This window comes from Martes martes (genome assembly GCF_963455335.1).
Source record: "Martes martes genome assembly, chromosome: 2".
Lineage (NCBI taxonomy): Eukaryota > Metazoa > Chordata > Mammalia > Carnivora > Mustelidae > Martes > Martes martes.
Genome location: NC_137889.1, coordinates 48,039,141 through 48,055,972, shown reverse-complemented (window position 1 = coordinate 48,055,972; position 16,832 = coordinate 48,039,141). Strand labels below are relative to the sequence as shown.

Sequence of the window (16,832 nt, the reverse complement as noted above, 5' to 3'; positions counted from 1 at the left end):
CAAAAATCTAAGCTGTGTTCTTCGAGAGTTCTATGAGGATATTATATCTGTACATTAAGTCAAAGCTGCTACAAAAATAGAACAATCATAAAACAAGAAAATTTGGGAAATTAAAATAAAGATTGCAAATATAAAATTTGAGGAAATTTTTTGTATGTATAGTAAAAGCATAAGGATGTGGAAAATATGCTTCAAAAACAAAAAGTTGTTAGAGAACTTGAAGATTAATATTGCAGATTCAATATTTATGGAATGAACAAGAATTCCAAGAGGAGAGAGAAAAGGCAATGGAATCTAATGTAATATGAAATAAAAGCTTAGAAGAGCAATTTTTTCAGACTAGACATGTAATGTTACCTACGGAAGACCGCTGAAGAGTCATCACAATCAGGAGGGGCCCATCCTTCTTTACACTGACACTGGAGCTCATGGTCACACACCTAGAGAAGACAAGATCTAATTAGTTTCCACACTAGGCTGACCACCAACTCAGGGGCCCTATTCATCAGAAGCTAACCCTTACTCTGTAGCCTTTCAGCTATCTACATAATGTATGAATCCATCGTAGGGATGTCAATACCAAGTTCTTAGAAGAAATTCTTTTCACTGAACCAAACTACTGAGCATTAAGGCAAACTTAATAATTTTAATTTAATGCTGAAACATTACTTCAGCATCACCGAGACTGATCTAAAATTACAAAAGATTCAGCAAGATTGGGGAAGCACTGTCAAAACTTACAGCATGTCCTTTGCACTTGGAGGAGCAATTGGTTGATTTGTAGGCTCTTTCAATATCTACACATTCTGCATTAATGCAAACCTGAAAGTGATGTGAAAAACATCAAGCTGACATCAATACCTAATGGCTTCAGCTCTGCAAATTGCTGACTCTTTGGAATTTGGTCTTCTATTATTAGCCATTATTGTTGCCCTTTTATTAGGGAAATCACAGTATTCTTTTGGAAATAAGAAGATGAAGCTAGATAATTTTTGTTAAAAAATTTTTGGAAAGTCCTCTAAAGAATATTTCCTTACTTCACTTTATTCCTCCTGAGTCATTCCCTTACTCCACCTTTTCAGTCCATGCCTGAGACTGATACTTAGCACTGAGCTAAGCATTGCATATGATACAAAGCACCCATTCCAAACAAAAATATTATGGAGAACATGTTAATATCACATCATCTTCAATATTGCAGTACCTATCATTTATATAAAAATAAATAGTATTGTTATTATTCTCTTAATTATTATTATCAAGGTGGTTATCATTTATTGAGAACCTACTGATTTGGGGCAATACAATTTACCAAGTTTTAACAACCCAGTACTTAAGCACATAATAGTTACCTATTAAACAGTATTGAAGGAATGAGTGGACACATACATAAATGAGTGGTGCTAAGTATTGCTTTGAAAACTGTGCCCCATAAAACACAAGGAGTCCTTAAGAAGCAAACAAACAAAACAAAACAAACAAACAAAAAAACAAGACAAAAGAACACTTTGATTAAAAGCTACATTTTCAACTTACCTTCTTGTTTCCACGCTTGGTGACAAAAGAACACTTTGATTAAAAGCTACATTTTCAACTTACCTTCTTGTTTCCACACTTGGTTCCATTGGCTACCATGCCTACTTCTTCACTGCTGTCTTCAGGTTCAAATGTTTTACAGGTCAGGAAAGTTACAATATGTCCTCTCCAAGGCAAAGTATCTGACCCACCTTGACAGAACAACTTCCCACACATGGCATCACTGAGGAAAAGTCAAATTCGTTGCAGTTGAAATAACAGGATCCTAATTGCAGTTCTCTGCAGTTCTAAATCACCTCCCTGGCCATCAATATCTAACTCATCATATTTCTCCCCATAGCAGAGACTCCTAGTTCTCCCTTTATGTCAAATTTCCCCTTATTCTTCAGTGATAGAACCACCAAACATTAACAAGGCACATTGTTGCTTAAAAACAAAACCCACATTTCCCAGATTCCTAGGCAGCTAATTTTGGCCAATTGCCTAAGTTCTGGCCAATGGGGAGGAAGCAGAATCCTATGTGTAAGTTCTTGAATGGGGCATTACATGAAGGAGTATGTCCTGCTCCTCACTTTTTTCTCTTTTTGTCTCATTGGAATGCAATGGCTGCCGCTGCAGAAGCCATGACAGACCAAGAGAAACACCTGGAAATGAAGGTCATATTTGAGCTATAAAGAGGAAAGACTTCTAACATCATGGAGGGCACGTGGATAATTTCTATTTTGTTTCAACTAAAGTTACTTTATTTTCATGAATTGCAGCAGATTAAGTTTCCCAACGATAGCTGTGTCTACATAAGGCTGAGCCTTGGGTGATACTCGAAGACATCATGTGGGGTTCCTGAAAGAACTGTCTCCCTGCAAATAAAGATGAAACAGCTCAGCACTTAGTAAAGCTATTCATTCACTGCCAAGGTGAATAAAGTCAGGTCCAATAAAATTGGAGTCAATTACTTTATGCAGACTTCAGAGGAAGTCTGTGAAAAACTACTCTGAGAGGGACAGAATCAGATTCTCCTGATGTTTCTGGCAACTGTTAGCAAATAGGACAGAGGAGTGGAGAAAGGCACACATTCTCTCCAAACTTGAAGAGGCATTTTTCTTGAGTCACTTAGGTAGAGCTTTTATAAGGAGGGCCTAGAGCACAGAGAATTTCAGGTCCTCTCTCCACTACAATCGATGACTATTCAGAAGTGACTAGGAGGTCAGCCTGTGGAAAGAATGACATGTTTGTGCCTCTAGTTGGAGGAATGATCCAGGGATCATACAGTCATTCAGGACAATGTGTGCACCTGCTACAGAGAGAAGTGGAACCACGTTACTCTCTTTCCTGTTCACTGCCTCTCAAACTACATATTGGTTCCCAGAAAACACATGCATTGCTTTTTACAAAATTGTTTTCCGTTTTGAATCTGCCCTGATTTCTTATAAAGGAGAGACCACGGAATATTTTTATCCTTTAGGCTCAGACTCTCCAAAGGAAGACACTCTGTCTGAAATATAGGTTGGTAATATTTATCATCTGGAAAAATCACTGTTTCATAGAAAAACTTAGAGAAATGTTAATCTTGTTTAGTTTCTTGTGCCACATTATTTAGTATGTGTGAAATTTGGAGAAGGTATTCAGTTTAATCCATTATAATTTGAATTTTAAAAGTCATCTTAAAATTATAGAATCAAAAAATACTTATACAAAGATCTCAAGTCCATTGCTTATGATATTCAAGAAATTTTTTTTCCAGAATATCAATACAAAAAGTAAAACAAATTCTCCGGGTGAATCGTCAATCTTTTCTCTTACTGTGTTTTTTCTTAGATAATGCCATGGCAACCTTAAATAAAACCAAATGAGCATTGTATTGGTTATTCCTCTGAGTAGATAAATATTTACATTCCTAGAACCACAACGAAACACCTAGATGGAAAAGCTCCTAAGTTATATTGGAAAATCCATGTATAGACTTCCAGACATGCCCATTCACTGCTGCACGTTCCATCCACACATTCCCTTTATTTCACAATGACTGTACGTGTCATCCAAAGCACCTACCATGAGGCACTGGAAAAAAGAATTCTTTCCCATTTGTATTTTAACTTAGTGCCTAGTCTAAAACACAGCACATAATCGTCACCCACTGAATGCTTATCAAATGAATGATATCCAAATTAACTTTTGTTTTAACTGGAATAAATCAGAACATGTGTCTGGAAGTGAATTATTTCTCTAGTCTATGGGGCAGGAAGGTTCGAACAGCAAGGCCACTTACGTTGCTTTGCAGGGAATGCGTGTGTCATCCACTTTGCGACAGTACCCATACTTTGACCCACCTTCATTCCTGCTGTAACACGATTTGTCTGCAACCTTGGTCCCTTGAACCAGGCATGGTCAGTAGGGACATATTAGAAAAGAAAAGAGATAAGATATTCAATGCTACAAAGGATTAATGAAATATAAAATTAATGAAATATATAGCATGAGAAATACTTTTCTGGCATAATCCCATTGACCGTTATCAGAAATATAGGTTGGAATAGTTTTGTTATTAGGAAAGCTAGCTAGAATTTAAAATACTCCTTTAGGGGCATCTGGGTGGCTCAGTTGGCTTAGCATCAGACTCTTGATTTCAGTTCAGGTCATAATCTCAGGGTTGGGAGATCAAGCCCTGTGACAGCCTCCCCCACGCAGCTTGGAGTCTGCTTAAGTTTCTCTCCCTCTCCCTCTTCCTCCTCCCCCTCACAGACTCTCTTTCTAAATAAACAAAATATTTTTTAAAAAATAAAATAAATAAGCCTTCAAATTTTTAACTTTTGAATAATGACTATCTAAATATTTAGAAATGTGGTTGATTTGCTGAAGACTAAAAAAAAAATCTAAATATGAAGACTGAGCTAGGAGAGCCACAATCATCATATTAACAGCCCACAAGCAGACATTGGGAAGCTCTTCTGGTAATACTTGCTACTGTCACAATTACTTGCTATGCTTAGTCAAACTTCTGCTTTGTGCAGGAACAGCAATAGGCATCACATACTTAATTGCTCATGCAATCTTCTTTATATCCCCACCAGATGAGCAGTAGAATACAGTGGTTAAGAGCTCAGAAGCTAAATCACAGCTGTGTGACATTGGCCAACTGCCTTAACCTCTCGGTTTATCTGTAAGCTGAATCATTTTAAATAAATTTCACATTCCAATGTCCAAGATGATAAAATAAGTTTTATTATCATATTTTCTTAATTATTTGATCTTAGTAACATTTATAGGCTCCTTATTATTATAATAAAATATCTACATGAAAAAATTGAATAGTTAGGCATGAATGATAAGGAAAAAGCATGCTCCTAATCCCAAATTTCAGAGTTATTGCTGCTAATATTGTGGAAAGCATCATTCATACACCCAGTACCACACTGCTTCCCAAATAACAAGCATACTTGTCCTTTCCCCTGGCACTAAATATTCAGCAGTATCATGGTTGTAAAAATTGCATTGCATAAAAAAAAAAAGTGTTGGGTGAAAATCTTTTGTGAAAAAATATTCCTAAAAACAGTTGCTGGGGAAATCAGTACATTTTCTTTTTAGGTTTTACATACATTTTTCCAATTCATCCTGGAAAGACTGTGCTAATTCATGTTTTTACCAGAGTGTGTAAAAGTAGGTGGTTTGCCACATCTTCACTGACACTGAGCATTAACTATATTAAAGTTTCTCCAATCTGCCAGGTGTTGAAGGAATCAACTTTTCAATTGTATTTCTTACTATATTTGCATTTCCTGACACATCAATGTGTCAGTACTTCATACTTCTTGCTAGTGAGTTAAAATGATTTTAATGTTTTTTAGATATTTGTACTTCTTTATGACAAATTACTGTTAATGCCTTGGTCACATTTCCAATATTTGGAACTACAAAGGGTTTATAGAAATGATTTGATATTGAAGAGGGTGATCTCCCTTCTTATATATGTTATTAGACTTTTCAAACCTTGAGGATTAATTTGAAATAAACTTGTGATCCCTTATAGATTACAAAATTTGGAACTTTTTTTAAGCTAATCTGCGTCTCTAATCTTTTATATGGGCAATCTTTAAATGTGTGATTTAAAAGATCTTCCCTATTCCAATATCAGATGAATATGTTCAACATTAATTCAATAATTTTGAACATTTATGAAAGTTAGGCAATGTGCTGGAACACACTGGGAAAGCAGTAATGAACAGAATACATAGTGTCTAGGTACTGGGAAATCTGCAGATTTGCAGGGGTGGCAGATAGTGAAGGGTCAGAGGCAAAAGGAGAAGGCAATTGTATTTACTACAGTGATTTATTACTTGATAATAAAGGAATGCTCAGAACTTCAACTCTGTGCAGAGAATTTTTCTTTCCCGAGATTTCTGCTATATACCAAAGTCAGTCAAGGAAGCACAGAATCTTTCTTTAACCCACAAAGCCATCTCTGTTTCCACCTCTAACTTAGCATGTGAGGCTGCATGGTCCGTAAGCCGTAGGGTTGCTGAGGCCAGACTCCAGCCGGCCGGTGCACCTGCCCACGCACAAATGGTATCAAGCTTTGCTCCACAGATTGTGTCTCAGCCCACCCTTGCCTGATAGGAAGGATTTTTTATTCAGAAATTTTTCTAAATTCTAATCCATGTATTTCTCAGGTTTCTTTTTCACTGGGTATATTGTGAAACAGTGATTTTTGTTATTTCCTTTATCTTGCTTTATGTATATTTTTGAGAGTTATGGAAGGTTCCTGGTATGTGCTAACCCTCTTCAGGTATTTTTTAGGAATATGTATTTTCCCCTATTAAAATTTTCCCCTATTTACGGACAAATCTGAAAGTGTAGCTGAAGAGGGTACAAAAATTACAGATACGTGCACCATGGACATGATATCCAGGAAGTCCAAAGAACTGGTAGTTTTTAAATTGCCTTTCGGATCAAGGTTGTTCAGTACAATTTGTTTTAGTTTACAGTTTTGGAGATTGTTAAGTTTTATTTTGAATTTCTTTTTTATGGTATAATCAGAGATTATGGTTTCTAAAAATCTAGTAATATGGGCAAAATAAGCATTTAAGAGATTTCACTTACCCAAATTGCTCATCTGCATTCCCACAGTCCTTTTTTCCTCCCCCTTCCCTTATGCTTTGCTCATCTCCCAACACTCCTGCCACTCCTACACACACACAGACACATGGACACACACACAGAGACATACACAGACACACACAGAGACTTCTAAGGGTGTACTTATCTGAGAAGGATTTTGATTAGGGTTGTCAAATAAAGTACAGGATACCCAGTTAAATTTGGGGGTTTTTTTGTTAAGTTTTTGTTTAAATTTCAGTAGTTAACATACAGCGTAATATTAGTTTCAGGTGTACAATACTCAACATTCCATAATAAAGAGTCTGTTTTTTGGTTTGCCTTTTTTCCCCTTCATTTGTTTTGTTTCTTAAATTCCACATATAAGTGAAATCATGTGGTAGGTCTTTCTCTGACTGACTTATTCTACTTAACATATTACACTCTAGCTCCATCTGTATCATTGCAGATGACAAGATTCATTCTTTTTATGGCTGAGTAATAATCATATATTTATATACACACACACATATGCATATTCACAAATATTTATGTATATATAATATAAACATACCTATATATACTTATATATAGATATTAATATGTCACAACCATATTGTGGCTATTGTAGATAATACCACTATAAACACCAGAGTTCATGTATTCTTTTGAATTAGTATTTTTGTATTCTTTGGGTATATACCTAGTAGTGCAATTGTTGGATCATAGGGTAGCTCTATTTGTTACTTTTTGAGGAACCTCCATACTGTTTTCCAGAGTGGCCACACTAGTTTGCATTCCCATCAACAGTGCAAAAGAGTTCCTCTTTTTCTGCATCCTCACCAGCACTTGTCCTTTCTTGTGTTGCTAATTTTAGCAATCCTGACAGGTGTGAGGTGGTATCTCATTGTACTTTTGATTTGTATTTCCCTGGTAATGAGTGATATTGAGCATCATTTCATGTGTTTGCTGGCTATCTGGGTGTCTTCTTTGGAAAATGTCTGTTCATGTCTTCTGCCCATTTTATAACTGGATGATTTATTTTGGAGATGTTAAGTTTTCTAAATTCTTTATATATTTTGAATACTAACTCTTTATCAGATATGTCATTTGCAAATATCTTCTCCCATTCCATAGATAGCCTTTTAGTTTTGTTGACTGTTTCCTTCACTGTATGGAAACTTTTTATTTTGATGAAGTTCCAATAGTTTATTTTCCTTTTGTTTCCCTTGCCTCAGGAGACATGTCTAGAAAGAAGTTGCTCTGGCCAATGTCAAAGAGGTTACTGCCTGTGTTCTCCTCTGGGATTTTTATGGTTTCAAGTCTCACATACAGGTCTTTCATCCATTTTTAATTTATTTTTCTGTATGGTGTAAGAAAGTGGTCCATCTTCATTCTTCTGCATGTTCCTCTCCAGTTTTCCCAACACCATTTGTTGGAGACCTTTTCCCATTGGATATTCTTTCCTGCTTTACCCAGTTAAATTTGAATTTCAGATAAATAGAGTTTTCTTAGTATAAGCTTACCTCAAATATTTCATGAGACATACTGATACTAAAAAAAAATTGTTAATCTGGAATTCAAAGTCAAATTAACTGGCCCATCCTTATTTGTATTTCTTAAAATGCACTTATCCAGGATTTTGAGCTGTAACACAGTTTCTAAGAAAGAAGATTGGGACAGAATACTACTTTGGCCATGATTAAACACTCTCACCTGTTACAACATCATTTTTCCTTTCATGTGCATAGAGGCAGGAATGCCTGCAACACTGGGACTTGTCCTCTTACCTGGTCCCCACAGCTCGGTGCACTGCTCCTGCAGCATGGGGCACATCCCCATCAAGCAGTAGCCCTGCCCGTTTTGGCAGGGGAAGCCATTGACTCGGAATCTATCATCAGGGCAAATATCAGATTTACCATCACACATTTCCGGCAGATCACACTCATCTTTTGCTGGTCTGCACACTGCACCAGCCTTCTTAAACTGCAGGGAAATAAAAATGAAGAAAAGGCTTTTTTTCCCACATGACTTACTCGAATATCTCCGGTTAACGTAAATAATATTTTTCCTTTGGCCTTTTTTTGGCAAGGTGGTTAGAGGCATCCTTCTATTCTAGCTTACATCTGCGTTGTATAAACTAAAGACATCTCCTATTATATCATTTCTATTGACTTCTGCCAATGGTCTGAGACTTTAAGTAATCAATATTTCTGAATTTATAGTGCAAGCACTATAGAAATATCAAGGAGAAAGGTACAGAAGAAAACCAAACCTCATCTAAGTTGCAAAGAAGGGATTTATTTTTTCCTTTGTTGAATACATTTTTGTCAAGATTTTCAAGGAGATTTATATCTGCACCTTAAGAGATTTATTGGCCAAGTGAATCTTCTGTATTAAGGCAGGTAAGTTTATAAGCACCAGATCAGTGTGCCCTGAGACTTTCCCAGGCATCATGTTTCCTAATCCTTAATTCCTTTTATTATATGCTCAAATATTTCTTTTCAACTCACTTCTTCCTATGAAATGATTTCTTACGGGAGAGAAACAACTGAATGTGTATTTGATGTATTTTTTATTTGATGTATTTTTGTTTGATGTATTAATTCCACTGCAAATATTGCTCTTATTGCCTAAGGGAAAACTTAGTCAAACAAATTCTGCCATTTATGCAGATCTGAAGAGTCCTGTGTGGACACTGGGAAGCATATCTTTCCCTAGATGAGGTGAGCAAGCATGCTCCTCTATCATCAGAGAACTTTCAATATCTTTACATAATGACAGAGTGGAATCCAAAATTTAATTAGATCATCCACAACCCTCCAAACTCAAAGCTTGCTGCTCGGCCAGATGAACTTTCTTACCAGCTCTCACATGAGCATGGTTATACTTCCTGTTCCATCTTTATTCTTTCCCTCAGTCTCCTCATTTAGGAATTTTTCCTCCTTCTGTTTACTTATTTAAAATCTGCGCTTGACTTTAAGACTAGTGACAGCCTCATCTTCCATGAAGCCTCCTCTTATGTCTTCAGGACACATTGTTGCCTTTCCTTCCTACACATGATGGGAAGGTCCCTGAATTTAGATTTGGAAGATGCAGATTTGAATCTTGGCTCTATCAGAGGCTAGATTTACGACTTAGAAAAGAGACTTTATCTCTCTGAAAATCCATTTCCCTATCTAATATTTCCTTTACAGAGTCATTATGAAACTTAGGTGAAACTATAAGTGGAAAACATTACACAAAGGGCAAATATCCTTATAATGTCTACCTGGGCATTTAATCCCGTACTATATTTTCATCTGTTTCAGGTATGTATATCATTACCCTAAAGAAATAGCATGTTCTTTGAAGTCAAAGACTACCTCTTTTTTTTTTTTTTTTTGATCTCCCACAATCTCCAACAAATAGCACTTAATCAACACTTGCTGAATAAGACTTAAATTCTCAAATTTTCTTCCTTTTGGACTCTTTTATTTCTTTCCTCTCCTTCTGACATCAAAAAGATAAAAATCCTAAATCCTACCTATAATCTGGTATGCCATCTGTCCACACATTCTTTCTGCAAACAGGTCTTGAACATTTAAAATGTATGAAACTCTGTGCTAGGTGAGAATGAATCAGTCCCTTGCCCTCAGAAGTCAGTCTAACTAAGAAATTAGACACATAAACAAATAATCATAATAGAGAATTCTATGCAATGATAGAATGTAAAATTCTAAATTTGAACCTGAAAGGAAAGTCAACAAGCCCCACAGAGAAAATGACACAGAATGCTCACTTTATATTTAAGAAATTCACCCTGAAGTGACGTCAAAGTCTGAAGATAGGGAATACCCCACATTATTAAACAAAACAAAACTAAACTAAACTTTTTTATCTAACCCATTATTAAAGGAACATGCAACCAATTATGAGGTTTGGTGCAAGAAGGCTCTGTGACATCAGAAGCAGCGGCAGGTAGGAGTCCCACCATTGGCTTTGGAAAAGGTCATATTTGGAGTTTGCCATTCAGTGGCTCTCTTATTTCACACATTTTCTATTCTGAGCTTTTGTTCCTTCAAGAGCAAAATGAGATAATAATATCTAATTCAAAGGGTTGTTGGGGGATCAAATAGCCCATGTTTGTAAACACTCATATGTAGGCAGCATTATTTTATAGACATTTGCTATTTTATTTAACATAATCACTGAGATTTTTAATGTAGAAAAATAAACAGCAATCATAAATATTAAAATAGAATAAAATAATAATCTTACCTGGCATTTTTCACAGCATTCTCCTAATGCACATTGAAACCTTGCTTTGATTTTACAAGTTTTAGCGTCACAGCAAATGTTGGTACATTCCTAAGAAATACCAGAGACAAAGGCAAATGCCAGATTGGGTCTCAATTTTTTGCTCTTGTTTCATCACAATTCATAATGTAATTTTTTCATCACACAGACCCTACTGTGATATGGTCTAAAGATAATTTCCAGGAAAATAAAATATTGAACAAAGTTCAACATTAGAAAAACAGATTTTAAAACCACTGGTGACTTGTCACATATCTGAATTCTACTGACACATTTTTAAATTTGAGTATCTCCTCTAGATCACCCAGTCTCCCATAGGATACTGAAAATGATCTATTTTTGGTAAACTATGAAAGAAAACAAAAGGAAAATGATAGTTTTTAAAAATAAAATTTATCTAAATAGTTAAAAACATAATTAGTTGAGCTCATCAGTTTTGTACCTACTCAGCAGTAGATTTAATCTCTAAGACGTACTAAAAACCTAAAAGTATAGTTCTTTATACAACTTTGACATTTAATTCAACTCTGCATTAAGCAATAGACTTTGTCTTGCTCTTCCCACCTTGTTTCTTTGAAATCAGGCATCTGCATGAGACTTTGGGGAAGCTCTCCCCTCAGAAACTTCCTCTTGTAGCTGTTTACATTATCTAAGAGAGTTACAACTTCTTAGGATTAAAACTCTTGCCCTTATTTCCAATATAAACATCCTCTTGGAAAGATTCCTCTTTTCTCATAGAATGAATGCATTTGTGGTCAAATTTTGAAATTACTGAAGAGCTGACCCCTTGAGGCCTTGACAGGTCACTCATATTAAATATTGATAAAATGGGGGCAAAAGTCCCATTTGGAAGCCTGGTGGCCCTACAAATAGGGTGGAATCAGGCGAGGACTCCTAAGGGTAAAAACTCTTAAGTCACAAAGAGAAAAACTAAATCTCAGTGCAAGATAGCTTTGTGACTGCCAAATCAAACACCTGAGTCTACATCTTGGCCTCTCTCTCTACCAGCTCCGTGACCTTGGGCGAGCTATTTACACTCTCCAAGAGCTATTGAGGTGCCACGCCTAAAGTAACTGCTCAGTAGGTCATAGTCACATAAGAAAAGTGAAGTTATTTCTGCCAGAAAGAGAGGAACGAGGATACAAATCCCAGTTGTTGAGTGGTTCTTACAAATCAGGAAATGGGGAAAGAACCCCAAGAAAGAAATTAGGAAGGTCTGTTAAGCAATGCAGTAGTCACTGTTAGAAAGGCTGGCCTGACAAATGTCTAAGAGATGAACATATGCAAAGTTATTAAAAAATGTACAACTTCAGAGTAATAATATAGTTCTATAGTTTATAGTCTTAGCAATTGAAAACCAAATTAGACCATCTTAGAAAGTTCTTCGGTGGTACCTCGGGAGTCCCACAATCACAGTCCTCTCCCATTTCTACCAGTTGATTCCCACAGATTGGGATGGATATGATATCTGTAGGCAATGGAGCGTTGAAAAGGCAATTTGATAATTTATCTTCAAAGAACTTCTCATAGCTGACACGGCTGCAGGAACTGAAGTCTGTAGGTATATAGAAGCTATGAAGATAAGGAAAGAGAAAATGGAACACAGTCATGCTGAGCATGAAGGGAGCAATATCACACATTGGGGATGATACACCCAAAACTTGCCCTAAAAGATTAAACCCAATCCACCGCCCAACTGCTAAATCATGAGCTCTTTTGAGTGCCTGAATTAGCCCTCCTGGATGGACACAAACACCTCGAGCTTAATGAAAAAATATGTCAATTCTTAAAGTGTAGCATCCAGGATGCTGTTTAAAAAAAAAAAAAAAAAAAAGATGCTCTGACTATTCCAGATAATCTTAATCAGCCTTAGGTCATTTTGGCTGCAAAGTCCTACAGGTAGTAAAGTCATACTTATTTATGTGTCTAAGAATTTACTTTCCTTCAGAGGAATTACTTTTGGCAGAATTTCTTCATTTCACAAACAAAGATGAGGTTTAAAAATGCAATAGTATCTGGGATAGATAACAAATATATGTGACTGGCATTCCACCATAACAGTATTTTGGAGAAGGGTCTGGGAGACTAACCCTAGGTTGAGTGAGCTGGGACAGGGAAATAGAAGAGAGGAAATACATATATAAAAGGGATTTGGGGATTTTTAAAGATAAAATTCCCTGGAAACTTTGCTTAGGCAAGGCAGGGATGTATAATGTCTTTATCCTCCTGCAAGGATGCTCTTCTTTAATTAGCTTTTTCTCCTAGAACCATCCAGTCTGAATTCAATGAAAATTTGATATATACTAATGATTTTCTGAAACCAGGTCTTGTGTAGGTAAGACGAAGTTAAAAATGTCAATCATGCCAACAGCAAAGACACAATATGTTTAAATGATGTCTTAGTTAATGAAAAATATTGCATATATAGGGATAAAGTGGTTTGGTATAGATATGCATTCATGATTATACTATTCAGTATTTAAAAGCTTGAACGTGTGGCTGAAGATGACATGAAAGATATAGCACAGATACAGCCCAGAGTGAACCAAAACCAGGGACAGAATGCACCTTCCCAGAGAGCCTCACCTTAGTGCTCTGTCCATCACACATATTGTAGAAGGGCACTTGCAAACATAGGAGTCATGAAACATTCCAAAGTTATGACCCATTTCATGGGCCATGGTCCCTGCTACTCTAAGCATGTTGTCACTGTGGTCCTAAGGGCAAGAATAGGGAAACAGATCCTCTGGTTTTCAAACTAAATTATCACTCGGGGTATAATTAGTTTTACTAACTGGGGCAGAGAGAGTGACTTTACCTTCAGCTTTTACTACTCACCATCTCTCTTCCTCTCCCTCCCCTTCTCCTTCTCTCCTTTATTCTCCTTCTGCCTCTGTCTGTCTCTCTCTCTCACCCTCTCTCACTCTCCCTCTCTCTCTCTCTCTCAGACAACTTTCGTACTGATTGCACAACACAGGGCAAATTGCTTGCTCTTTATTCTTTTAAATGGGGAACATTTATAATGAGAAACGTTTCTGTGGTTTCCTGCCATAAAATATGTGGCAAAATATCTTCAATGATGATAAGGAATCAGAATTTTTAAAAAACTGATCTATCTGCCACTCCCACTGGCTTGTTTTTAATGCCTTCTAATTTGATTGAAGGCCTTTGATATGTTTGGCTAATGGGGATCTGAAAATGTTTGTTAACCCAGGACTTTAGTATCACTGGTATCTTTTTTCAATTCTGTTACCACCAAGACTAGACATCAGTCCCTTCTACATTTGTCCTATTGCATGAAGTCCAGCTAGTAGCCAACTTCATTCCCAGAGTATTTCTGATTAGAAGTGTCACTGGGGGCTCCAGGTTTTTCCAGGAGTGATTAAACAGCACTACAGAATCACCACAGGCTGTAATTTCCCAGTGGGGAGACAAGAATCTGCCAGTTACACCCACCCACAGAAACCTGATTTCCTTATCTACTTCAATCCGAAGAATCAAATAAAGAGATCCATACAGCACAGTGCAAGACTGTTAAACAAGAAACACCTGTGTAAGATAGGAAGTGAATACTTACAATTCACAATATTGAGTCACTCTGTCAAGATGAACCTGGTAAACCTTCCTATTTAGTAAGATAGAGTTACTCAAGGGGGAACAAAAACAAACCAAAAAAAATTAAGAAAAATGGAAATATGCTTAGACTTTCCACATTGCCTTATGAGGTCCTTAAATTTATGGTATCTTCCTTTAAACAATTATTTTCATAACTTCAATGTTTCTTTCCTTTGGAATGAACCCCAAAAGTCTAATTTCTTTTCCAATTTTATGGTAAGCTCTTTCAAGTTAGAAAATATGTATTTTACTTCTTCTGTTCACCTTTATAAGGATATATTGGAGATATATATATATATATATAGGATAGGATATATTGGAGATATATATATATGTATCTATCATAGGATATATTGGAGATACATATATATCATATATACATATGGTATATATATATATCACCCTTCCACCTCAGATGTGCAGAGCTGAGAAGAATATTATTCTTGCACTAAACAAAAGGACTAGACTGAAAAACTTAATTATAATTTTCCTTGATTCTATCAGTCAATTGTGGTTGCAGGACATCCACAGATCTGGAAACTAAGAAGAGACAGGCCCTCCCAATTACAGATTTGACATGAGAACTGGTTTATCTCCAGCAAGGCAAAGAGGAGGACATGTCAGGTACCTGCAAGTGGGGATGCAATTCATCTGAGTTCTTAAATGAATTGCTAAAGGCCTAGTATGGGCCACTGCAAGAGTATAGAATCAGCAGGACCTCAGAAACAAGGGTGCTTTGCACACACTTACAGACATTTCTCGAGACACCTCCTCTCTATACCTCATGATAAACATTGGGAGTTAGGTAGTAGAACAGAAAGAACTTCTCTTGGTGGAATGGGCCATGAGGAGTGAAGTAGCAGTTGCTGCAGGAAAAGAGCATAAGCTATATCCAGATTTTTCTCCTTCAAGGAACAGAAGCCTGAAGCCACTAGGAAGAGAAATAGCAATCTCTGACAACCTAGGGTAGAACTGAAGACCCAATATGGCTAGGGAATGTGTTTAATCTCTCTCTCTCTCTCTCTCTCACACACACACACACACCCTCTACTCCTGAAACAGGAAGACAAAAATCTTGAGCCCAGAAGCCCATATTGATATTAATTGGGATTTTCTCCCACTGAGGGTGATTCAGGAAACTCTTCCTCAAAAGACCTGCAAAAGAGAAAGGAGAGTTTTGCTGCCATGGGAAGGATCCCTAAGAAAGTTTTTCCTCTGAGACCCATGACCTGCCTAAGACTAAAACCGGATAAAATCTAAAGAGAAACCCTTACCCCTGCTCCTCACCACCAGATTATAGCAGGCTAGAAAGAGTGTCACTCCCCAACTTACAATAAATAAAACATTTGGCATAGTAAGATTCATAACTTATAGAACTCATCCACAGCTCAGGGCACAAGGCAATAAACAAACCTGAAATCCAAGGAAAGGTAGGCCAACATCTGCAGGGAAAGTCAGGGCATGAATATTTGTTTACACTACCAGATACCAGATACTACCAGATGCCAGTAATAACTCATACTAAAAAAAAAAAAACAAAAAACAAAAAACAAAAACAAAAAAACCTTAAAACTTATAAAGGCAGAGTGTGTATGGTACAGAAAGAAAATATACAAAATGTGGGAGCTTCAGACATAGGGGAATTCCAACCTACTCACTGTCTTTTGTCCACATGGACCTCACCAAGTGAAAGCTATGAGAAAGTCTACCCAACAGTGCGGGCCTGCAGGAGAGGAACAGCAGCAGAAAAGGCATGAAACCCCTCCAGGATCATTTCTTCTATCTCTGCTACAGAACAAACGTGACTGTTCAGGGTGAAAGGAGGGTCTCCCTTGCCTTACTCTAGTCCTAGCTCTAAACCTAGTTAAAGGGCTTTAAGCTTCTGAGAGAAATGGCAGAAAATCTTGTCCCACCTAGAGCACTGGTGAAGTCTCAAAGCAACTCTAAAAAAGGAACAGGAAGGGAAACACACACACACACACACACACACACACACACACACACAAAGCCTCTACCCCTGGAAGGAAGGGGAAGGAAAGGCATGAATACATGCTGGGCAGTGTCATGAGAAGTCTCCACCACCTGGCAGTGGAACATGAGCACTGTAAGGACTACCCCAGACACTTAGGGACACGAAACTGAGATTTAATAAGAACAAAGGAGAATGCCCTCTTCCCACCAGAAGTCTAATGATCATCCAGTAACAAGTAACAACAACCTACTAAGGGCTTAAAGCAACTCTGGGGAATCCAGTAAAGACCTAAAGATAAATGTGAAACACACACTCAGAAAAT

General features: G+C 37.0%; 1 protein-coding gene across 1 annotated transcript in view; it reads right to left on the bottom strand.

Annotated features, from left to right (window-relative positions):
- ADAM28 (ADAM metallopeptidase domain 28) overlaps positions 1 to 16,832 on the bottom strand; it is a gene marked incomplete at its 3' end in the record, with an annotated part of 111,816 nt that overhangs the window by 54,427 nt on the left and 40,557 nt on the right. The window contains exons 11-18 of the mRNA XM_080796296.1: positions 13,510 to 13,640; positions 12,318 to 12,495; positions 10,885 to 10,974; positions 8,415 to 8,610; positions 3,803 to 3,905; positions 1,600 to 1,759; positions 742 to 822; positions 362 to 440 (exon numbers count right to left, since the gene is read on the bottom strand). Of these exons, the coding sequence (XP_080652422.1) occupies positions 362 to 440; positions 742 to 822; positions 1,600 to 1,759; positions 3,803 to 3,905; positions 8,415 to 8,610; positions 10,885 to 10,974; positions 12,318 to 12,495; positions 13,510 to 13,640 (1,018 nt within the window). The remainder of the gene's footprint in view (positions 1 to 361; positions 441 to 741; positions 823 to 1,599; positions 1,760 to 3,802; positions 3,906 to 8,414; positions 8,611 to 10,884; positions 10,975 to 12,317; positions 12,496 to 13,509; positions 13,641 to 16,832) is intronic.